The sequence below is a fragment of the Gordionus sp. m RMFG-2023 genome, chromosome 2 (assembly GCF_954871325.1).
Source record: "Gordionus sp. m RMFG-2023 chromosome 2, tfGorSpeb1-WG-v2, whole genome shotgun sequence".
In the NCBI taxonomy this organism is placed as follows: Eukaryota; Metazoa; Nematomorpha; class Gordioida; order Chordodea; family Parachordodidae; genus Gordionus; species Gordionus sp. m RMFG-2023.
In genome coordinates this window covers 6,728,429-6,754,200 of record NC_088776.1, presented here as the reverse complement: position 1 = coordinate 6,754,200, position 25,772 = coordinate 6,728,429, and the positions used below count along the sequence as shown (strand labels likewise).

General features: G+C 28.0%; 1 protein-coding gene across 1 annotated transcript; it reads left to right on the top strand.

Annotated features, from left to right (window-relative positions):
• Positions 1–7,700: 7,700 nt before the first annotated feature.
• On the top strand, positions 7,701–22,050 carry LOC135924025 (N-lysine methyltransferase SMYD2-like). The gene is made up of 10 exons (XM_065459073.1): positions 7,701–7,828; positions 8,206–8,272; positions 9,142–9,261; positions 9,630–9,845; positions 10,723–10,790; positions 11,462–11,582; positions 12,360–12,522; positions 15,918–16,227; positions 16,726–16,834; positions 21,946–22,050. Exons 1-10 carry the CDS (start codon positions 7,707–7,709, stop codon positions 22,048–22,050), a joined length of 1,401 nt encoding a protein of 466 aa, XP_065315145.1. The 5' UTR covers positions 7,701–7,706.
• The last annotated feature ends 3,722 nt before the right edge of the window (positions 22,051–25,772 follow it).

The following is a 25,772-nucleotide window of genomic DNA, read 5'->3' as shown; positions in this document are numbered from 1 at the left end:
AAAAATTAGCTCAATCACAACGAAGATTGGATTTTACATTGTAAACATATAACAAACTAAATGCAATTATTCCTAATTTTTGTGTAAAGGCTCAAAAAATTCAAATTTCTATTTTGGGTCATTTAAGTGATTCTTTACATATAATTTTTTTAAAATTGTGTATTAGAAATAGTTCTTAGTCCTAATAAATTTATGCTTGATATTTTTAAAAAACAATAATATTTCTTAAAAAATTTTATTACCCCCCCCCCCCCCAGACCAAATTCCTGCGTACGCGCCTGATTATGAAGGCATATTGTTCTAGTCTAGGATCCGTCAAATTACTTTTATTAATAATAAAGCTGAAAATTATTTATTTTATATTGATATTATATTAATAATTTTTATATTAAAAATTTTCCAGATAAATAATCTTTAAGCCATAGCAGATGATTATGAAAGATAATGATATCATATATAGTGCACAAATAGCAAAAATAATGGCCCCAAAATTACCATTTATATATATATATATAGGAAACTAAAAAAATAAAGTACACCTTCAATTAAATTTTTTAAAAAATATGTCTAGTAAAACACTCCAATTCTGGACCGATTTAAGGAACAGTTATGAAGACATTATGGAAGGCGTAAAGATTATTTCTCATTTTATCATTATCATAATCCTTGAATAAAACACGAATCCTTATTCTGTATTCGAGATTTGATGTCACATTACTAAAATCAAAGGAAGTCTCTCTAGGCTATAATATGAAAATATAATAATATATAAGAAATTGTTGTCTCATTAAAATAGTCACAAATGTTATTTGCATGGAAACTTTAGGGATTAGAACTGAATATTGAAAACTGAGGATGAATGTTAGGTATGAAAATGCCCCTTGCGATTTCGAAGGGTATAAATATTATTGCATTTGCCTATCTAATCATGACTTCTCCTTAGTTCTTTGTCCAAAATCGTAATTTTTTAATTAATGTCAAATTTTGTCATTTACGTTTTCTATAGTGTGCCTTTGCCAAAGAAAATACTTGTCTATATGGGTAGGCATCAATTCAAGGACAAAGCTGGTAAAATTGTGTTTGATATGATTATAATCCCAAGATACCGATATATTGAATATCCCGTTCCCCAAATCAATCACACAGGCATTATTAATCCTCGGAGCAAGTTTATAATTATCTGTGTATAAGAAGAATATTGAATTTGGTTACTTTTTTTTAAATAGCTAATTTAAAGAATCATTTTCGATTTTTTAGGGGAGTATATTATTAATAGTTATTATTTTTTAATAAACTGAAAATATTGATTGGATATTCATTTATTTCGCAATTTAAAAATATGATTAAATATTAGATAAAATATTTAATTTAGCAATTATATTATATGTATATACCACTTTTAATTCCTCTTGATGAGTTTCCATCTATAAGTAAAAAAATAAAATTTCTTTGAAAATAATGATTTTCAAAAATAACATTTTCTAAATTTTTATATAACTCTTTCTAAGTGATAAAATCGGCTGCCACGTGGAAACCTTGCCGAGCAAAAACCTTGGAAATCTTTTTCTAAGAGTGACAGACTCGGATGCGACCTAGTTCAGCCTCATCATTGTATGAACTACAACCTCCTAGTAAATGTCAAAGGAAGACATGGCTTTAGCGGTAACAAGCCTTCTTTTAAAAAAGGTTAGCATACCTATTAATCTAGAATACAATTTTATAACAGATGAAGACCTAAGACTTCCCGGCGAGAGCAATATCCCCTGAGTCATGAGCAAATCCATTATTTGAATTCTACATGTTCCACATCCTTCCCAACTAATGTAAATATCAACCTGATTACTCTAGCAGAGATTAAAGAAATAAACAAATACAAAAGCCTCAGCAATTTCATATTCTAGCCAATTCGAACTTCCACCAACGAACGGTTTGCACCTATTATCTTCGATTTTAATAAAAAAAACTTTGCCCGTAAAATTAAATTGCAAACACTTGAACCTGGGGAATTCTTATTCTTTAGGCAGAACAAAATAAAATACATTTTTTTAATTTTAACTATTATTCCTATTTAGGGAACCCAATTATGTTTTTCTTAAAATTATTTTAGCTTTTTATCTAGCTTCATGTAATGCTATTTAGTTTTATAAAATTATATATTTCTCATATATTAAAAAAAATTAATAAATAACATTTAATCCATAAAACACAAATCGTATTTTAAAAAAATGCTGTTAACGCTACTTCAAAAATTTAGCAAACTATAACAACTAACGAATATTTGATACTTTATAACCTATCAAAAGATTCAATGGTCCCAGTCCTGTTTAAAAATTTAGTTCGGGAACGATATTTTTAACGGTTCTGTAATTAATAAGGGTTAATATGATTCAGTTCAGATTCCTTTCGTACTACTGATTTTATCCATGTGGAACTTTTTATAAATTTTTATTTCTTTATTTTATTCAATTTTCTTTAAAAAAATGTATTATATAATATATGAATAAACTAAGGTTAGTTCGATTTAATTTGGTTTACTTGTTTGCTTTTTAGTATAGTAAAAACATGAACACCATTATTTTGATTTGTTTTAAATATTGTTATTTTCATATTTTATTGTGGCTTGTTTTTTTTTAACTATTTAGTCGATAATTAAAAGCCGGCTATTTAATATTATGTCCACCCAAAACAAAATCTAATCACTTTTTTTTAAAGATAGATCATTTTTATTTTAAAATTCCTTTTCATCATATATAGCTTTGTTAGCAACATGATGTTCCTTCTCATATACTGTCCCCTCTCCCCATTTTTAAAATCTAAATAAACAGGATAAAAGATATTGTAGCGTTGGCTATGTATTATAGTGTTTTATATCTTCTTGAATTTTAATAGGAGTTTACAAATGTAATAATGCTAATAAGGGATTATTCTCAGTTATATGTTATATTTTTTATTGTGGATATATAAGATAATTTTTTAAAAGGTGACTTAAAAGGTTGTATAAGCAAAAATATCTTAAAAAGAATTAATAAAATTGAATGAAATTTAAATATTACATTCGAATATTTTCCAAACTGAAGAATCGTAGAAATATATAGAAGGTATGTAGGCCATTGAAAGTTGTATGCAATATGTTATGTCTTTAACTAAGTTACTTAAATTTATTTCGTTCTTTTCCTATTTTATTTGAAATTCAAAAAAATAAATATTAGCTATATATAAATAGATAAAGTTACATGAGGTTCATAATTATATTTTAAACAAACCGTTAGATTGTTGTCGAACTTTTGGAAAACCTTATAAGGTGTCTCCTTATCGCTAACATCATACAAAGTGTAGGAGTAATCATGGATTGAATAATTTGGCATCAATGATTTAGGAGCCCTGAATTTTATTCTTGTATCATAAGTTTCGGATTCATCTTTCGTTACATTGATTCTGAAATTTCTTGGATAATAAATTGACCGATTTCGCAATTGACTTTGTGATTAAGGGTTTAAAGCCTTCACCCATATATTAATATTCATATTTTATTCATTATTTTATTCGATAATAATTATATATATGTGCATTTTTTAAATAAATTCATTTTTAAAATAAAATAATATAAGATAGTTACCAGTTAAATGTGTAATATTGAAGTCCGCTATAACGAAGCATATCAGGCCTAAGAATACGTAATAAAAATAATTCTTCAACATCGAAGCAGAAGATTTTATCGTAAATAAATTCAAAAATGATAAAATTATTAAATAAAAAAAGGTAATAAAAAGAAGATATTAGAACTTTTTTTGAAAAATATTTTCTAATTACACGTATGCATATTACTGCTAAAAAAAATCAGTGAACCTTATATTTAAAGCATAATAAAAGGTTAAATAAAATAACAATTTAGATATATTATCTTTGAATGAACATTAATAAAATTGAATTAATATTAGTATATGCTCTTTTTTTTATAACTTAAATTAAGATAAATTTAGCCTAATTATAAAAAAAAATATAGTAAGAGTAAATTTGCCTCTTGTCTACAGTGTTGCGCTTATATAAGCTAGATACAAGCAAAAGCTTCCATTTAAAAATTTTGCAAATTTAATTGAAAAACCGCAAATCGGATTATATCACATTCACTCACCTAAAAGAGAGCAAATTTAATTTTTGTTAAAAATTAATAATAAAAAAATGAAGAAAATTTAAATTTAATAAAAATTGAAGAAATTTTATAACAAAAATGTGAAAATGAATTCTAAAACGCAAGTGGCAACTGACCATTTCAGTCACGACTTAATTTTGATTATAAGTCCTCAAAACTTATTGAAATTTTAGTCGTTACTTCAATGCAGGTATCCAGGTGCGTACGCAGGAATTTGGTCTGGGGGGGGGGGTGGATAATAAAATTTTTTAAGAAATATTATTGATAATTTAAAATCCTAAGCATAAATTTATTAGGACTAATAGCTCTAATACACAAAAAACTATAAAATAAATGTGAATTATAAAATATAAAGTGAATATAACCACGATATGAATCACTGAAATGACCCAAAATTGAAATTTGAATTTTTCCTATAAAATATATATAGTATAAAAAATTTAAATGTTGAAAATATAAATTAATACACATAAGGTTTTTTAGGAATAATTGTATTTTGTATGTTTTGAGCTAATTTTTCAATTATCTATCCTTGCTTGGCGTATAAATATTCAAAAGATCCAAATCATTCAAACTACTAACAGAAGTTGTATTTCATAGGTATGTTTTTCAGAGACTTGAAAGCCCGGCCCCCGAGCCAGACCGTATTTTAATTTTTTTAAACATACCTGGGCCGGGCCCGAAATTTTTTTTAAAAAAAAACAGCCGGGCTGGGCCTAAAAATTTTTTTAAAAAAATATCCTAGCCGAGCTGTATATATTTTAAAATATTTGAAATCGCCATTATTAGCTATAAAAATCAAAAATAAAATGATTTATTTTAAAAAATTCGGGCCGGTAAAATTTTATTTTCAAAATAGCCAGGCTGGGCCTGAAAATTTCTTTAAAAAAAATCACCGCTCTGTTATTCTTCTTAAAAAAGAGAATGTTCTCTCATTAGTTTACTAATGGGAAGAGTTGCTAATATATATATAATCATTTTAATACATTGGGAATATAATCTAAAATGTGTTTGAAATAATGCAAACCATAGCATTTTTTGGGACGTATCAACCATAGTTAATCTTTTAATCAATGTTATTCAGCTAATAAGGCATCATAAGATATTTTAACATCTGCATGATAAAAATCTAACAAATATTTTATTTTTTTTTCTATCACATCTGAAAAAGGTTGGAAAGGCTTTTGTAGAAGTAATATATGCGGATTTGTAAGTGCTGCATGATGAATTAAAAATCATTCATTTATAGCATTAATAATCGGCTCTTCTAACTCCATAAAAGCTGCCCCCCCCCCCACATTTCAGACCAATCATACCCATCAAGACCAAGAATGAAGACTTTAAGTCAAACGATATTAAAATTAGCTTTTCATTGATACCCATGTCAAAAAAAATATTTTATACACCTCCCCTCCACCCCCCACCACTCCCCCAGACAAACAAAGGCATACCCATCAAGACCAAGAATGAAGGCTGTCAATCAAGCAATATTAAAATTAGCTTTTATTTTATACCCATACTGATATTTTGTGTTGATAAAAATATTTCTGATCCCCCAAGACCTAGATCAGCCCATTAGGAGAGATTGACCTTCAGTTGAATAGATCTTTTGATTAGCTATCGATTGATACCTATATTAGACCTATCTTATTTCATAAGGCCAAAAAAAACAACATTGAAAAATAATAAATAACAATAATATTAAAAAACGAAACGAAACACGCGTAAAACGCTTTTTAAAATAAAATTCCTCCTTATCACGATTAAAACGTGATAATACCGTATTATCATTCCTTAACTTATAAACCTAATTTTTTAGTTATCCCTTTAAAACCCGTGAAGATCCTGTATAGTTCTGATCCCTTTAAAAAATTACGACATATATAAACATATTAAAAAATATGGGATTTTGATATATTTTATTATTATAAATTATAATAAGATTGATTCTTTCTCCCATTGTACCATTTACACGACCCGGCCCGGATTTTTTTTTGAAAAATTTTTAACGGCCCGGCCCGGGTTTAAAAATTTTAGGCCCGGCTCGGCTCGGATATTTAAAAAAAATTTTTTTAGGCCCGGCTCGCAATTTTTAAAAATTATTTTAGACTTGGTATATACAAAAAATTTTCCTATTCGTGATTTTATCATATTTTTCGGCGAGTCATATCATCTAATAAGCAAGCATATTAGCTAATGTTGTTAAACGTCTCTTTGAGTCGATTTTTAAAAACGGCGAACTCAATATTTTCGCCAGAAAAATATTGACTAAGCCTCGAAATTTCGATACTATATGTCTAGGCCTTTGCTCCTTCTAAGAACATAATTTTCAGGCTTGCGTAATATTTTTCTGGATAAAATAGTGTGTTATCGGTTTTTAAAATCGGTCAAACGAGCCGTTTACATATTTATTTTTTTTATTCTAAACAGATATTTAGTAAAAAATATTATATATATTATATAATAATGTATTTATTACCTATTATCCTTTACGTAATTATTACATGGCAAGAAAACTATAATATTATGTAATAGATACTATGAGTGAAAATAATTTTACGACCCGGCTCGAGTATTTAAAAAAAAATTTCAGGCCCGGTCCGGATATATTTTAAAAATTTAAAATACGCCCAAGCCGGGCTTAGGGCCAGGCCTGCAGGTTTTCTAACTAATGAAAATCATTTATTTTGTGTATAAATTGATATTTTAAATTTGAATAAAGATTCCATAATACATTTATTAAAAAAAATTTTGAACTGCAATATTTGATTTAGTAGTCCTAAGTAATATAAAATTTAGACATGATTTTTTTAAAGTAGCGTTGAAAGCTGAGTTATATGAACCTAGATTAGGGTACAGTTTTTTAAAATTGTTTGATTGAACATTTGGTGAACACAATCTAAACAGAGACTGATATATGAACAATCCACTAAATCTTGGATGTTTTTGAACCGGGCAGGTTATGACCAATTTCAGAAAAAAATCGGTCTTGATTAAGTTTATGTCATCTAAATGTCCGCAGAGTTAAAAACTCCTGAACTCTATTCTGGGTTCACAGACTTGGTTAGAAGGATTGCTATTTAATAGAATACACAAAATATTTTATAGCAAAAAACAAAGCTTTGCGATAACCTTTTTCCAAAAAATATATAGTCACCTTGAAAAAAAAGTATACTGTTGCTAGTTATATAATATTTGAATTAAATGAGGATCAAAGTGGGTGGGTATTTCGATATTTTCACACATCCGTCAAAATAAAAAATTTATAAATTTATTTTATAAATTAATATAATGTATTGTAAATTATATATAATTTTGATAATTAATTAATCTTATTATTATTATTATTACATAAGCATAATGATAATGGTGGATATGCATAATATTTTACTTTCATTGTTTTTAAATGGTGTGAAAACAATCAAGATATTATATATTTTAATTCTAAATATAATATCAAAATAAATAAAATAAAATATATTTAAAAAAATACAAAAATATATAAAAGATCATATAATTAAACTACCTTGCTTTGCTTTGTTAACCATAATCTAAAATGTCAAAAACCGCAATAAATGAAAATATTCTATTAAAAACAGGGACATTACTATTTTCCGAAGAACCTTACGTGGCAAGTCTTTTAAATAAATGTAGAGACACTCATTGCTCATATTGCTTGTAAGTGTAATAATTATGTTTTTATGAAATAAATTAACATTCAAAGGTAAATTTAAAAATAAAGAAAAAATTTGAGATTTCGCTGTTTTAAGAAAGAGAATATGCTTTTATTTAGTTTTAATTAATTTTTTAATTTAATAGAATAGATGAGAATAAAAAAAATAATTTTTTAAAAAAAACTTTACATTGATTACTTGACATTCTATTTGTTAAAAATATTTAAATATCTTAATAGTTGATGTAAGTTAAAATAATAGGTTTCATTTGCCATAATCACCTATTCCATAATTCCACAATCATAATACTACCCTATAAATCTCATTATTTATTATAATTTAAATTTTTTCATCAATACTGAAAACAAAAATTATTTTTAGCACAAAAAACAAACTTTATAAATGCCTTAGCTGTGGATTACATTGCTATTGTAACAAGGAGTGCCAAGTATATAAATTATTTTTTATTGAATTAAAGTAACTTAATTTATACCTTTGAGAGAGATATTTATAAGATTTGATCTTAAAAATTTGCCTCTTGAAACCTTTAATTTATTGGCCCTAACTAATAGGTGCGTTAAGGGGGTGAGATTAGAGATCTGGTTGGCATTAAAAAATCCGGGTCTGGCAATTTGTGTCAATATTTTTCCAGTCGGGTTGCCCCGAAATATTTTAAACCTTGTATAATACCGATTTGATTATTCCTTTATAAATAATAAGTATGGGCGGGGCCTGGTTAAAAGGATCATGGGCCGAGCTTAAAGAACTTTTAAACATCTCAAAACTTAAGTGAATTGTAAATTCTTCCCTATATTGTAATCTTATTTGACGGTATCCAATGGCGCCATCTTTGGGTAAATGATAGATGCAATGAATTAATAACATCTATAAAAAAAAGATTATGAGATGAAACAGATGATATTTTTCCGGTCATGGGTTACTATCGTCTGCTTACCTTTTTTGCAGATTTATTTTCCATTTTATTTTTATTATTTTTTAAATTTTTTTATTAAGTTTAATTCTAAAGTTTTTTTAAAAATAATTCGAAATTTTTTAAATTATATAGAATCATATTTTGGACATGTTTTATTTTTGTATTTTAAAAAGCAGCTTATATTTTTCCCATAAAGTTTCAAAAGTTTTCGAATCGTATTATTTAATATTTTGGACTGCCTAAAAAGTTTTAATTTTTAAAATGCAAAAGATGTTTGTTTTTCTACTTATTTATGTTTACATAAATTTTTTTTGACATCCTTAGTTAAAATAAAATGAAAAGCAATATGTGATTTTAAATATTAACTTATTTATGTTTCATAGAAAAAAGATTGGGTTGATCATAAATATGAATGCAAAAAATTGCAACTTCTAACTATGGAAGAACGATTTCAACTTGATCATGAAGTCCACCTCGTAATGCGTATAATCTTCAAACAAATAGTTTATTTCATTTTTAAATTGTAACTTTAAAACTGTTAACATTTGTACAAAAACATCAATAATAATAAAAAAAGCTTAAAATTTCAAAATTAAAATATAACCTATTCAAAATGCCGGTAAAATAGGATCTATAGACGCGTACAGGAGAAAATCCACATTAAGGCCTTTTAATCTATATAAGTTTTTCGAGCTGCTACATTTTTATGAAAAACCTCGAGGTCCAAAATGATAGTTTTCCACTAAAAACTCTGGTTAGCCCAGCTTAAATTTGGCTTAAAAGGCTAAAAATAAAATAAACTTAGGAAGAAGATCTCAAATTAAAATATAGAAATTTTGAAATATTCTTTTGAAAATGTATCAATTTAAAGCGCGAATCAAAAAGCAATGTCCCAGAAAATTCTATATCATATTCTAATGAAAAAATTCAATTGACTAAATACAAATTTTCTGATTTGATGGATCATTTTGAAAAAATGGGAACTGCCAATTTTCAAATATATGGTTATCTCGAGCAAATCAAACAATTATTTCCGAAGGAAATAAGGGATAAATATCAACAAATAGTTCGTCACATATACTGCAAAGTAAGTTTAATAGATAAAGCAATCATATTTTTTTTAAAGTGAATTTATATTTGCGCTATAAAATATTACTCGCCAAGGCGTCATTTTATAATGTGACATTTAATCTCGCAATTTTGAAATAAATAAATATTTGTTCCCTCAAATTTTTTATCTGTGGCTAAAATTTTGTAACTCGCCTTATTCTTCGTTAAATCCGGACGGGATGATTTTTAGAAACAAATAATTTTAATTTATATCAATTATTTAATAAGGTGAGAAGGCATAATGAATTATTTAAGATTTATTTACTGCTCATATTTTCAATTTCCCTATGAACCAATTTACAAAAATATCCCACTCCATAAAGGATAACAAAATAGGTTTGCTCTAAATAATGCTAGATTGTTGAACAAATATAATTAATTCTTATACATTGTATGGTGTATAACCACTAACAATAAATTGCTTTGAGGGCTGGTTACGAAATTGAATCTTTTTATTCAATATTTCTCATCAACCTTGAAAATTTTTAGAGGGAGCGAAACCAAAAAACTATAACTAGTAGTTAGGTCATGGTTCGGCATGGTGGAGCAATTTTTTAAAACCAACCCGAAACGTAAACTCCATTTTTATAAAAAAAATTTCAAATAGAAATTTACAACACGGAGAAGTAAATGAATAATTTTAATATAATTTATATTTTTTTAAAAAAAATATTTGGCTTATATAGCATCGCAATCGTTTAATGTTTGTTCTTATAACTTATTTCATTATGTTTAACCTGGTCCAGATTTTTAAAATTAGACCATTTAACGTAGCCTGGTCTCGGATCAATCTTACTTTACTAATGGCTATCATATTATAATTTATATTTTAACCCCCCCCCCCTCCGCAATAGATTGTGATTAATAACTTTGATATCTTAGACGAAAATCGCAATAAAATAGGCACAGGAGTTTACCCAAAGTATATTGCCAGATTTTTTTTTTATTATTATTATTTCCGATCAAATTCTTATCTTCAAATTTAAAATAACTTTCTGTGATTATGTATAATGGAATAATTATGGCTCCCCTCGACTTAGTCAAATTTATAGGGTGGGTACTTCTACCGTTCGGAAATTTACCTATTTATATCAATATCATTATTATATGATAAAAAATCTACCCTCGCCCCCTCACCTCTCCCCTAAAATGTAAGAAATATGTCACTTTAATGACTACAATTCAACTCGACCAAAGATCTGTGATAGGTGTGCATAAAGTTTTGTAAATATAATTTATATCGAAAAACCCACCTAAATTTGCCCCACCCTCTAAAATCTTGGCTGCGTCTATGACTTCCTTTGAACCAGAACTAAATTATTTGTTAATAAGAATTAGGATAATTTTTTTGTTATAGATTTTCGGGTCGGGTTAAGGAATATGGAATCAATTTTTTGTTCGGGTCGGGAAAATGTTTTTCTTCATAGGTCGAAAGTAACAGTCTCGCTTTTTTTATATGATCATATTAGATTTCTTCGATGGCTTAAGATGGGCCGAATTAATCATTTGAATCTTCTATGTTCTCACCTTAAAAGTTGGTCACTAATAAAAGTTCAACACGCATTTAATAATATATCTTTAAAAAAAAATTAGTCTTTCAAAATTTGATCATAGCTGTGTACCAAACGGAGTTTGGATACCCAACGGTCGGATTCAACATTTGGTTTTGATTGACGATCTTAAACTGCCCAATGCAAATGACTTACAAAAATATGTAAATAGAAATAGTATATAATGTGAATAAAATTGATTTTCAAAACATTAGAAAATATTTATAAGTGTTTATATTAGAGATCCGCAAAAGTAGACCCGGCCCTTTAAAAAATCGGGAGGAAGGGGCTGGTTCGGGCTTAATATCTTTTAAAAAAATTCTGGCCGAGTCGGGTCAGCCTTGAATTTTTTTCAAAATATATATAAATTTATCAATTTTATGTTGAATTTTTTATGTAAAATAAAAATATTTGATTTTATAGAAACTAGACGCCATTAGCATGTATCTTTTATTTTGAGTAATTATAGAAATAAATTTCTATATTTAAATAGATTCAGGGCCGGCCGGGCCGGGTTCCGATGCAGACCACTAGTTTATATTGTCATTCTTTTAAAATAAGGTATTTATTGATAGGTTTTTTTTGTGAAATTCAAATTCATCACATTGATTCTTTGGTTGCATTATGGAATTGGTTATTATAGTGCTTTCAAATTTTATGATTGCGGCAATTTCTTAGAAAAACATATCCGGGCCTGGTTAAATTAGTCGATTTTTAAAATAGTCAGAATATTAAATCAAAATTTTATATTATATGGAATATAACAACTAAATTCTAATTTATATGAAGAAAAGAAAAACTGCACGTGAGAATTTGGAAGCACATAATTTATAAATATAAAGGGAATGCCGAACATAAAACGGCCCCAGACAAAAATATGCTATGAGAAACTCGAAGTAAAATAATACTTGATTAAAAAAAAATATATAATTAATGCCCAGGTCTATATCTCCTACATGAATCTTATAGCCTCAACCTCTGTTAAACAACATTTCTTCAGAACTAACTTGTTTTTTAATTGCAAATGCGCATTGTGTTGCCCGAGTAAGATTCAAGGTCAAATCTCGAATAGCACGAACGAATATTGCATAGATATGATAGATGGTTAACATTTTTATATTTTATATAAAATAGATTTATATTTTATATAAAATAGATTTATATTTTATATAAAATAGATAAAATTATCCAACCTTTATGAAGCAGTTTTAGTTCGATTATTTAACTATTTAAAATACTAATTTTATACCATTGGATTTATCTGTGAGCAATTTAATTCAGGTCTCCAATCGAAATCCGGACAACCCCATTTTTTAAAATTGAAATTCTTTTTATTTATAACGCACTCTTTATTTTTTAAAAAAATTCATTCAACAAATGATGGGTGTCAATATATTTATTCTGTAAGGGATGTATAAGAAAATCAAATATTAAATTTATTTTTATGGAATTTTTAAAAGATGTATACAAAATATATAAAAAATATATCGTTTAAAAACTATTAAGTTTTCTTATCATTTGGAAATTTACTAAGATTATTGCAAGTCCTTTTTTAATCACCGGGATGGCCTAGTGAATTATGATGTATACTTGGGCAGAAGGTTCTAGGTTCAATCCTACTAAGGAACGTAAAAAATTTTCAGGTTTTTCTTCGATCATTAATGTGTAAGAACATATGGTAAGGTAAATTTCGGAATTTATAGATGACACTTCGCTCACCTAGAGGCTTAGACAACCGGGTGCTAAGGATAAACAAAAAAAGGAATATGAAAGCTAGGGCGTTCCTTCCAAGCGACACGCAAGGTGCAGACCTCCAACCTGTGAAAATTAAAATAAAGGTCAAAGCAAAGAAGACAAGGTTAGCAAGTTTGAATATTGGTACACTAGGTAAGACGAGAGAATTGGCATCAATATTGAACAAGATAAAAGTTGATATAGGCATACAAGAGACGAAATGGAAAAGTCAGAAGACTTTAACAATTGGAGATGGGTATAAATTGCACTATAACGGAATTCTTAGCAATAGGAACAGTGTCGGCTGAAGCTGTAATGGAAATCCCTAAGTATGACCTGGTCATAAAAGGTGGAGACTTTAAAGCGCATGTGAGAAAAGCAAGAGACAGCTATAAAAGGCATCATGGTGGTTTTGGATATGGAGAAATAAATGATGAAGGAGAGCATGTACTGAAATTTGGTGCAGGCCAACCTTGCCTTAACTCACACCTACTATAAGAAAAATGACAGTCATTTAATAACATATGGAAGTGGTACAAGGAAAACCCAGATAGATTACATGCTTATTTCTCGCAGAAGATTAAAAGATGTAATAGACTGCAAAGTCATCCCAGAAGAAGATATTATCGCGCAACACAACTTACTAGTGATGGATTTATACCTCACAAATAAATCTACTCAAAACAAGATAAAACTTGAACCATGCATCAAATGGGGTAGACTAAAATCAATGACAGATGCCTTTGTAAACAATACAAACATTGAAGCAATAGATTCCTCATAAGTCAGTGAAAAAATGTAGACAGGCCTTTCATCCAGATTAATAGACATTGCCAAATCTACACTAGGCTTGACAAGGGGAGGAAACAAATCATACAAAGAACTATGGTGGTGGAATGAAAACGTACAAACTATTAAGAGAAAAAAGTCCTATATATAAAATATGATACAAATTAAAAAACCCAGATGACAAGACAAGAAACAAAAATCCAAGAGAACATCTAAAAAGGCGGTGGCTAGGGCCATATCTATGGCATACGATGACATGTATGAAAAATAAAATATACAGATTATCCAAACAGCGAGAAAAGAATTTAAGGGATATAAACGGAGCTACGAAAGTAATCATAAATAAAGATGGAAAATGATAATAAAGGAAAAAGAAATAATGAATAGATGGAAAGAATATTTTCAGGAGCTTCTCAACTTTAATCCCCACATACTACATCTAAATGAACAATTAGAAATCCTATATAGACAATAAGAGAACAAAAAATAATCACATGCCTCAAGCATATGAAAAACAACAAAGCTAGGGGTCCACATGATATTCCAATAGAAAGCCTTAAAGCACTAGGAGATGATGGAATACATTTCCTCACAAATCTGTACAATAAAACAGGGAAATGAAGAGATTCCTCAAAGAGGCAAAGCTATCTAGTTCATATCTTCAAAAATAAAGTAGATCCACAAAATTGCCAAAATTTCAGGGGCATAAAACTAATGAAACACTTTAAACTCTACGAAAAAATAATAGATAAAAGGTTAAGAGATAAAATCGAAATAGGAGAGACTCAGTTTGCCTTTATGCCTGGAAGATCAACGAATGCAATCTACGCAATTAGGCAAATGAGCGAAAAATACAGGGAAATAAAAAGCTACACATTGTCTTTCTCGATCTAGAAAAGGCCTTGGATAGTATCCCAAGAAAACTTATTTGGTAGGGGCTACGCCACAAAATGGTTCCCGAAAAATATATAAGAATAACACAGGATATGTATATGGGCCATACAAGGTCCATAGCACAGTAGGTACTTCAGCAGGCATCACAATAGCCGAGAGTCATTAAGGGTCAGCTCTCAGCCCACTTCTCTTGATAACAGTAATAGATATATTAACACAGTCTTTACCACAAACAGTCCCGTGGAATATGATATTTGCAGATGATATTGTGATACTTGCTGAATCCAAGGATGAAATGAAAGAAAGATTAATGAGCTGGATAAGTATCCTAGAAAAGCACGGACTAAAAGTAAATAGAGAAAATACGGAGTATATGGTGATTGGAGGAGATGAAACAGAGAGCATTGATATAAATGAATAGCAGATATCGGCAATTGTGAGCTGCAAATACTTGGGCTCCACTATACAAGCAAACGGCACAATAGAGAAAGAGATAAAGAGTAAAATTAATCAAAGGTAGTTAAAGTGTAGTGTAGATCTTTATCTGGAGTAATCTTTGATAAAAGAATCCCACACAATTTGAAGGGAAAAATTTACAATTCCATAGTACAACCTACTATTTTATATTGTTCGGAAACATGGCCCAAAGAATCAGACGAGAGAAGTCTACAAATGGAGATGAGAATGCTGAGTATGATTGCTGGGATAACAAAAAAAGTTAAGTGCGAAGTACAAAAATACTAGGAGAAGGTAGTGCCCATTAAGACTAAGATAATGGTAAACAGACTTAGGTAGTATGGGCACATAATGAGAAGGCCTATGAATTATATAGGAAATAAGGTTGAGAATTTGGAAATGATAGGCAAATGTAAAGAGGAAGGCCAAAACTTCAATGGGACCATAAAGTTAGAGCCAATATAAAGAAGTATAAATTAGATAAAAGACATAAAGTAGAGAGAGATATTGAAGGAACTTACCACCAGATGAAAGCTAAAGAGAAGAAAAAAATGCAAGTTCTTTTTAAGCGGAACTTGTTAAAGTTTGACTTTAAAAACAATATACCTTATTTTAAAAAAAATTAGAATGTCTACCAAAATATGATTTTCATGGGTCTAATTTGGATTTCAAAAAGGTACAAATATACCAAGAGGACTATTTTAACCGATATCTCACTGCAAAGAGTAATTTATTTGTTCAAAATTTAACCTCGAATGCGTTACCATTTCCCGCTTCCAAGAATATAGTTTACAACATGGTTTTGCAGTCACACATGAACGCTAATATGCTTGGTGTGGACTACCAAAATATCTTAGCACGTGACTCTCTGAACATGGTCGGCCTGAAAATAACGTACGAAATGGGCAAAGCTTTGGAAAGTGGGGATACATTTAAGTTTTATTATAGTTTTGAATATTTTATCTTATTTTCATAGATACACTATAGTGTTTGCACATTCTCCTTGTTTTTGTTTTTAAATAAGCACATAATTAAAAACAATGTTTTTACCAAGTAAAATATTTATAATTGCTAAATATTTGTGAATTAAATAACGGGTTTTATATTATTTATGTCCTTCCTCTTTTTAATCATTGGGATTGGCTGGACAAAATATTGTTATCATCTCGTACCCTCTCATGTCGTCAGCCATATATTTCTTATATAAATTATAAATGAGTTAAAGGTTAACGACGGTAAGATTCTCTAAAATTTATAAGATAGGTATTTCTAAACATGCTGAAATACATTTCCGCAAAAATCGGATTTTAATTTTAAAAAACGGCCTCAAAAAATAATTTAAAGTTGAAATAATAACACATTGCCGGAAAAAAACACATTGCCACTAACATATATATATATTTTACGTTAAATTAAATATTTTGTTCTAATTAGGAAATATTATGTTAAATACGATATCGTTTTAGCTATGCATTGGCATAGGATGGCTTTATTATCGAAAGCGTTGAATTACAAGGCCGATCAATCCATTTACAAAAATAAAGTTTTAAGATTTTATATATATAAATTTATAGAGTTTGAAATGTTCTTCAAAATAAAAAAATCTTCAGCCATTTTCGATTAAATTTTACCTATAATTCCAAATCTATTTTGTAAATTAAAACTTTAATGATGAAATCATAAATTGTAAGTGACATTAACAGGCGTAAAATTTAATTTGCCCACCTAAAATGTTTCATATTTGAGCATAGCATTTTTATTTTGAGTAAGCCTTATTCTGCATATATAGTACGCACGATTTCCCCGAGTTATGCGAACAGCTAATTCGTCACGGTTCTAACAATTATAATTTTCTGTTATATCAACAGTGTCGTGATTTCATCATTTCGTCCCATATTTATAAATTATACCTATTATTGGCTTGCTTTTGTAAATTTCGCATCGCTTATAGCGCTGCTCACTATAAATGAGGTGTTAATCAAAATTAACGCGTCTTTACAACTGTATAGGTTAAAAAAACCGCAGAGCATTATAACCAGAGTTTAAAACCTGGACTGACAAAAAAATGGTTCCCTTTCTTAATATATTTTAAATAAAAGTGGGTCAATTTTTAGATTTATCGAGGGTTTAAGGTTCTAATTTTCATCTCAAAACTCTTGTTAAAGCAGGGATTTGTACCCAACCTGAATCCGGAGGAGTAAACCCGGGTTTTTGATAAAAAAATCTGAACCTGAACCCCATTTATAAAATTTTTAAAACCCCGAACCGAACCCAGGAATTTTTATGAACCCGGGTTCAAGCGGGTTCAGTGTATTGTTTAAAATCTCATATATTAAGATATTTGTATAATAAATACAAATATTAATAATTTAATTGAGATTTTATAATATTATCATAATACCTTTTAAGTGAAGTGATAATAAATTTTAAACAACTTAATTCATTTACGCCATTTTTTTATTTTTTTTAAAATTTATTTTCAAAGATTCCTATTGGAGTGTTAAATAAATTTAAAGCAATTAAATACATTCACGCCATTTATTTTTAATTTATAACTTATTCTCAAAGATTACTAATTAAAGGAATGAACAAGTCAAAATAAAAATTATTATATTGATTTATTTTTTGTTCAGATTAATTTTTAATATATATTAATGAAATGTATATTATAATTGAAATTAAATTTATATATCTGTTTTTTAATTCTATGAAATCATTGCTATTTAAAATTTATCCTCTTTAACTCTTTTATTTCAAGGTTTAATAAAAGTTCCTCATTATTATATAGATTTAAGATAAAAAATAAAGTCATATTTGAGAAGCATTTTACTCTTGATACAATAGAAAATAAATCAGTATGCTCATATTGCAACAAATTAAAAATGTCTGGTAATCATTTGTCTAATTTAGAAAGACATCTGATAGGTCAGCGTTGAAAAATTATTTTCACATTTGAAATTCATTCTCTCACCATATAGATCGAGGATGAGTGAACAACTCCTGGAAGATATTATGTTAATCCGTCTAAATAAAATTTTTAAAATTGATATATGACTGTTTTGTATTTTTAAATGTATTTTGCCTATAAATAAAATAAAAAATTTATTTTTATACCAAATTTATGTCTAGTTTTTTAATATCAATTCAAAAATTCTTAAACCCGAGCTGAACCCGGAACCAAACCCGGGTTCATAAATATTTCCATAAACCAACCCGAACCGAACCCACCTTTTATTTTTTTACTTAAACCGAACCCGGGGCTAAAATTTTGCCGGGTTCGCTTCCCTGTGTTAAAGTAATAAAAAGAATATATATATGAACCCATCCAATAATAAATTTTACAACGTTTTTTAGAATCAAATATTTTAAAATTACTTGTAAATTTTTTTAAGAACGGTTTTCTGGAAATTTCGAAATAGGATTCAGTTCCGGTTTGTATATTTGTTCCATCTTCAAACGCCGATTATATCGCACTCGTAATTTGTTTCCAGCATTCATTTATTTTGATTTTGTGGTTTAAATCTCTATATTTCCTTTAAAAAAAGAAGAAGTTTATTGGAGATAAGAGGGTTTATTGGCTAATTATATATTTTAGAATTTAAATATATAATAATATATATATATATACTTTTAAAAAAAATGGAGAAAAAATAAGTATAAATTGGAGGTAATTTTTCAAAAAGTAAATGAAAGACCTGAGAAAAGAATAAATGCATCATGTTTTTTTTCAACTAATTATTATGCCCGGTTTGTAATTGTAAATTTTTTTAAAATTTTTTAGCTCTCATAATGCTAGCTGAGTTATACTTATATTAATGTAAATAAAATAACAATAATCCTGTCTAAATTTTATTTTCATAAGATCGTCGAATTTTTTTTTCGGGACTCTTATTTCGAATTCTGCACACTTTTATTTCATTCAATATGCCAATCTGTCAAGTTTAAGCTCCGCATGTTTCCAACAATTTTATTCTATTTTTTTTATTTAGGCGCTTCTTCTGTATTTACCTCCAAACTCTAGTCTTGTTATTTCTATTCTAATTGATTTTGCCTATCTCCTTTCTACATTAACAAACCCATAGGAAACTTTTCTGTCAACATTTTCCTAATGCCTTTATTACTTACTTACCCCTTCTTAGATATTAGCATCCATCTGAGAATTATTAATTTTATTGCACTCATAATCTATTCCTGTGCACGCTGGCAAGCACATCTTGCTCTTAATATCTACTCTTATACCTTCTAATATGGTTCCTTTCCTCTCAAAACTCTTTATTTTCCCATCCTAATTTTAGTCATTAGAAATAATTGACCTCACTTAAATTTCCAATCACCTATTTCTAGAAGAAATTCTTCTCCACCATACAACATATCAAAATTTAGACACTTATATATGCGGTTTTAATTCTATACTACCTCTATCTTAAATCTTCCTATCCGCTTAGTAAACCTTATAAGTTGTATATCCAATATTTTTCATAATTACCCCTAGAGATCAGCCTACCCCGCCTCGAAATTCCCAAAAAATGGGCCGGGCCTATGATATCTGGAAAATTATTTTTTTCGGGCCACCATAAAAAACCCGACCCAAAAATTTTTACGTGTCTGTACATAATAACGCATGGTCTGTGAATACCACACATCAAGGAGATATTTCAGGTCTACAATAATCATGTCAAATATACTAGAAATAAAAATTGAATTAAACCTGTCCCTTGATGCAACCCAGCATTGCCTTTCAAACCCTTGTAGATTTCATTACATATCCTAATTTTGGCTTTAATGTGTGAACCTTGTAATTTGGCTGTACGAACTCGGACCCATTTTAAAAGTGGAGGGTTCAAGGGTTCTAGGTTTCAATAAAAAATATCAAAGATTTTTAAAAATATCCTAAAATTTATGATTAATAAATTTTTAAAAAATTATTTTTCGAGAATTCATTTTTTTTTTATCTCTTGCCATTTTTCAAAATTTTCTGATTTTGATGTTTCCATTTTATCGGTAATATTTTATTTTAATTTCTCTCAATTTTAGAAGGTGATATATCGTTGGTCTGGAATTAAAGTGCTCCACTCGACATTTTCAAAATTTTTGAGTTAGAAGTGGACAATAACTAATTTATTCCCAATATATATATAAAAATTAGATTTTAATTTTTGCCAAAGATATTATCAAAATTGATCAATAACTTTTTCCTATATTTTATTTTAAACTTTAAATGTTGAAAAAATATTAATTTTTGCCAAAGATATTATCAAAATTGATCAATAACTTTTTTCTATATTTTATTTTAAACTTTAAATGTTGATTTTTACATTTTAAACATTTGTGCAAGTGGAGCAATCCAATTCTAGACTGACGATATGTGAATTTTGTAATGTAGGTAATAATATTATAAATGATAATTTCACAATAATATATAAAATATGAATACGTTGCATATCTTATTTTGTATCAATTTTAGAAAGTGAAATATTGGGAATTTTGAGTAGGTGCCTAACCAAGCCCCTTCCCTCATTGCAAATTTGCCTGCTCTCGTAAACATCATTTTAAGGCAATATAACTTTTTGCCCCATACTTAAAAATATAAATAACATATTACGAATTTCTAAGATAAATTAGTAAAAAGTAAATAATTTTTTAAATATAGATTGTAATTCAAAATTTCATGAAAAAAAGAATTTTTATATTAAAAAAAGTGATAACAAAATATTATTTTTATAATATAGCCAAAGACCTACAATTTGTAGACCTAAAGATCTCCAGCAAAATTTATGGGGAAGGGGGAGGATGGTCTTAATAAAATTCCTGATACGCTTATGTTTTGTCGTGTAGGGAATAATATTTTATTATAAATGATATTAAGGGCTATGCGATTAAATAAAACATTTAAAATATAAATTAATTTTTAAATTTTTGCATGTCTATAATTTATATGGAACATAAAAAAATAAATAAATTGCGTAATATAATTTCTTTATGATCTCCAAACCCGGACCCTGGTCCCGAACCCTTTTTTTTGTCGGAGGGTTCACATCCCTGCTTTATTATTATCACACATCTTGTATTATATTTTTTTTAAATAAACATCTGGAATTTTTTTTCCACAAAACGCTAATCATATTAAATCCCATGGTCAATCATAAACCTTTTCTAGGTCTAAGTGATGATCACCATTATATTTTATCCTTAGTCTCTTTTGTTTATTAAAATGTAGGCCCTTACTATATTTTGTGCCTCCAAATATTTTATTTATTTTTTTTTCAAAAAAATCACATCAGAGGGACGACGTTTTATAATTTTTTAAAAGGGATGATGACATAAAATCGAACCCTTCCTAACACTTCATTCACAGTTAGCGCGAATTTCTGACGAATTCGCCACAAATTCGCCCTAAATGTGAATGCAGGGTAATTCAAATTTGACTGCCAGATTCTTAATACTAGGACCGGAATCGCCCCAATGTAAGGCAAAATGTGAATAATTTATATTGGACAATATTCTTATCTCAAACCTATGTTATCTTATAATAAATTTTATATATGTATGCCCCCCATATTATCTTTAAGGACGGGCTAAGACTAAAAACGTACTTATGATTTTCCAATTTTCTATATATTATACATTTAATTATTATTAACTTTTCTATCAAAGTGTTTAGATATTTTAGATGCCGCCTATCCTTTGACTCAATTAGACGAAACTAGAATCAATAGATCTATTATCGGTGTTATGAGAAAATTTTGTTTAACTTGTTGAATTAACTATAAATCTATATAAAAAAAATTTATTCATATATCACTTTTTTTAAAATTAATTTTTATTTGTGATTTATTTTTTATTTAATATATTTCTGATGATTACATTGTAAATCTTTATATATATTATATAATTTGTTTATAAATAATAAAGTTGGAAAATTTTTGAGTCACATATTTGTATTGTTTTTAATTACCAAGGTGGGTAACCTTCCCCTCTCCCTCCCATGAAAAATTTGATAGGATAAAATTATCTTTTTAAAATACTTTTATATTGATATTTGAGTTGGGGTTCGATTGGACGTCCCTATGGAGAATATTATAGGGATAAAATTTATTTTTAATTAAAAATTAATAAAATTCCTTCCTTAGATTTATTTTCTAATTCTGTTAAATCATATCTGAAATTTATTATTTATCTAAAGGTGCGTGGAAAATTATACAAAATTCATAAATTATACTTAAATATCTGGAATTCATTGGGGGACACCCCCCCCCCTCAACCAAAAAATTCGGATGCTAGTTAAAATATTTTTCAAAAATATTATACTGATTCCTACCTCTCATCGCATATATATACCAATTTATTAATTTATCATAATCACAGCAGAAATAAATACGCTGCTAAATCGATTAATTTTTCTTGGCGTATTATTTATTTACCATTTTAAAATTTATCACCGAAACTAATTCATCGATTTGATATTTAATGAAATTAGCACGGTAGGCGGAAAATAATTCCCGGAAAAAAAATCCCCGAAAATAATTCTCCGGAAAAAATATCCCCAAGAAAATAATTTCCCGGAAAAAAATCCCCTGGAAAATAATTCACCAGAAAAAAAATCCCAGGAAAAAATATCACCTGAAAGATAATTCCCATGAAAAAAAATCCTTAGAAAATAATTACCCGAAAAAATATTCCCCTGGAAAAAAATTCCCCATTTTTTAGATTTTAAATTAAATATGGGGGAAAATTAATCCCCGGATAAAGGAAAAAATTCCCCGAATAATTTTTTTTAAATTATCAAAAAATAATCCCGCCGCTAAAATAACGAAAATATTTCTAAAAAGTTATTAGTTTTCTGAACGTTGAGAGTATTTCTTTTTTAATTTCAAAAGGGCTAACTTTAAATGAGAATTGATAAATCGGTTGGTAGCTTTTATATTTTATAATTTAGTAGATAGCATAAAAATTATAGATTTGTGACGATAGATTTTTATAGAAATATATGAAAATTATGAAAGAGGTTTTACAATTTAAAATTGAAAAGAAAAACGTGAAAGCAAATTTTTTCCTAGAAAGAGAAAGGTTATTTCCATAATCCACTTTTCATCTAGACTTAGTGTTGAGTTTGAGGGCACGACCGCAAGCGGTTCTACCGGGGAATAGGTGAGGGATCGGCAGAATTCGTGGGACGGGTTTTTAACTTTGTCATCATCCAGAATAATTTTAGTAATTTAACTTTATTGTTAAAATGTTACAATTTACAAAATAATTAAAAACAACGCACAATAAATTTTCATCAAAAAATATCAATTTACAAAAGAAAACACGAAAATAATTAATGATCCAAAAAGGTGTTTTATTTTCCACCTTTATAATTTTTAAAACAAAAAGGGAAAAAAAATTTGTTATTTAATCGCGATATAATCATTAACCAGTTTCAAATGCAATATAAAAATAAGGTATAATATATCAATTTCATAACAAAATAAAGGAAGATGGGGAAACAAAAGAAACAAGTAGAAAAAAAAGAAATAAGTTGTACGGGACAAGGGGGGGGGGGAGATAGAAATAACAGAATAGAAATTATGAAAACAGGTAATTAAACCACATTATATTTACCATGAAGAGGTGGGGGGGGCGGTTATTTCTAACACGCCACTAAGGTTAAAATATATATAACATTAAAATGAATATTATGACACTATTCTGTTCCGTTCGTTAATATCAGTTTGAATCCCGGATAAAAATAACATAATGGAAATATTTTATGTTTAATAGAAGGTCACGGTCCGATCTTTGGTCTGGACTGGACCGATACCCTCGGACCAACCTGGACCACGGTCTTTAAAAAAGATTGATCCAGACCGTGGTCCTAAATAAAAAACATATTTTTTTAACCTAATTTTATTTGTTTTATCATTTTATTAAATATAAGTGTATTATATAAACAATATAAAATTAATTATGAATAATATAATAATTAATACAAATATTTAATTTAAATAAATGCTAATGTCTTTGTTTGTAGAACTTCCTTGGTAGGAATTAGAAGAGGGACTTAATGGAGGCGGTAGATCTATTCCATTCTTTAACCAAGAGCCCATACACATCAAATCTTGTATTGTTTTGTTTGAAAGCCTATTCCTTTTTTTAGTGACAAGATCTCCTGCTTTCGAAAATATTTGTTCACAGGGGACAGATGTTGCTTGAATTGCTAAAAAATTTCTAGCTGCTATTGAGAGGACTGAAACTCTATATAATAAACTATATTGACTATTTAAAAAATATAAAATACCTTTCACTATTGGCTTTCCACCATAATAATATGTCATCCTTTAATGAAATAAGAGGTTCATTCAAATAGGTGTGAAGTTCTGATATATTTTCTTCAATGATTTCTGCCGATATATAATCCCCTTCTGAATTTCTTTTTTGGGATAAAATTCTTTCTAAAAAACTAAATTCATTTTCCTCCTGGCACAAATGTTTGAAAATTAGGATTTAATAAATAAATATTAAAAATATACCTGAGAATCCGTTATTCCTGTATTTTTTTTTGTTTTCTATTTTCCTTAAATATTTTGAAAATTTGGTCATATACTCAACTCTATTAAGAGTATTAGGCATGTAAACTTGTTTTAATCTCGGATCCAATAATGTTGAGACATATGATTCATAGCAAAATAATTCTTTGAGATATTTCTGCATTTTAACCAGCATGTTATTAAGAATTTCTTTAATGATGAATACAATTTATGAGGTATTTACATTTTTATCCAATTATTTTTAAAAAATATTTAATTTTTAGAACATGGATGCTATAGAAGAAGTACTTTTTTGAATTACAAACAATTTAAAGGGGTTTTCTTTACTGAGTGTGAAAAAGAAGACCTTAAAGAGGCTGTAGATTTTCTAAGGCCCTTCTATAAAACCACACTTGATTTACCAGGATCCAAATATCCTACTGTTGGGATTTCCATGTTATATATGGAGAATATAAATAATGAAATTTTAAATAATATAAAAAAGGATAATAACAATACTTTATTTTGGGTGATTTATTTATAGAAAAGGCAAAGTCTCTACACTTTTCTAGGATAGTTGTAATATATGATAAACCTTCCTGAGATATTAGGTTTAGAATATGGGCCCAGCATCTAAAGCCTTTAAATTTTTGTTCCTTATAAATATTCTGCAAAATATCCATGCTTTTTAGGATGTTATTGGCATTATCTGTAGTACAGGCCAGTATATTCTCCTCCAATTGATATACATCAATTACTTCTTTTATAGCTAAGGATATTTCTTCAGAAGTATGAGGAAATGGGATATGATTTATATCAAGTAAAATATTTTTTAATGTAAAAGAAGAATCAATATAGTGTGCAGTAATGGTGATAAATGAAATTTTATTTATATTGCTCCACATATCTGTGGTAAAGCTTATTAAAGAATTATTTTTATATAAAATATGAGAATTTCTTAGTTTCTCAAAA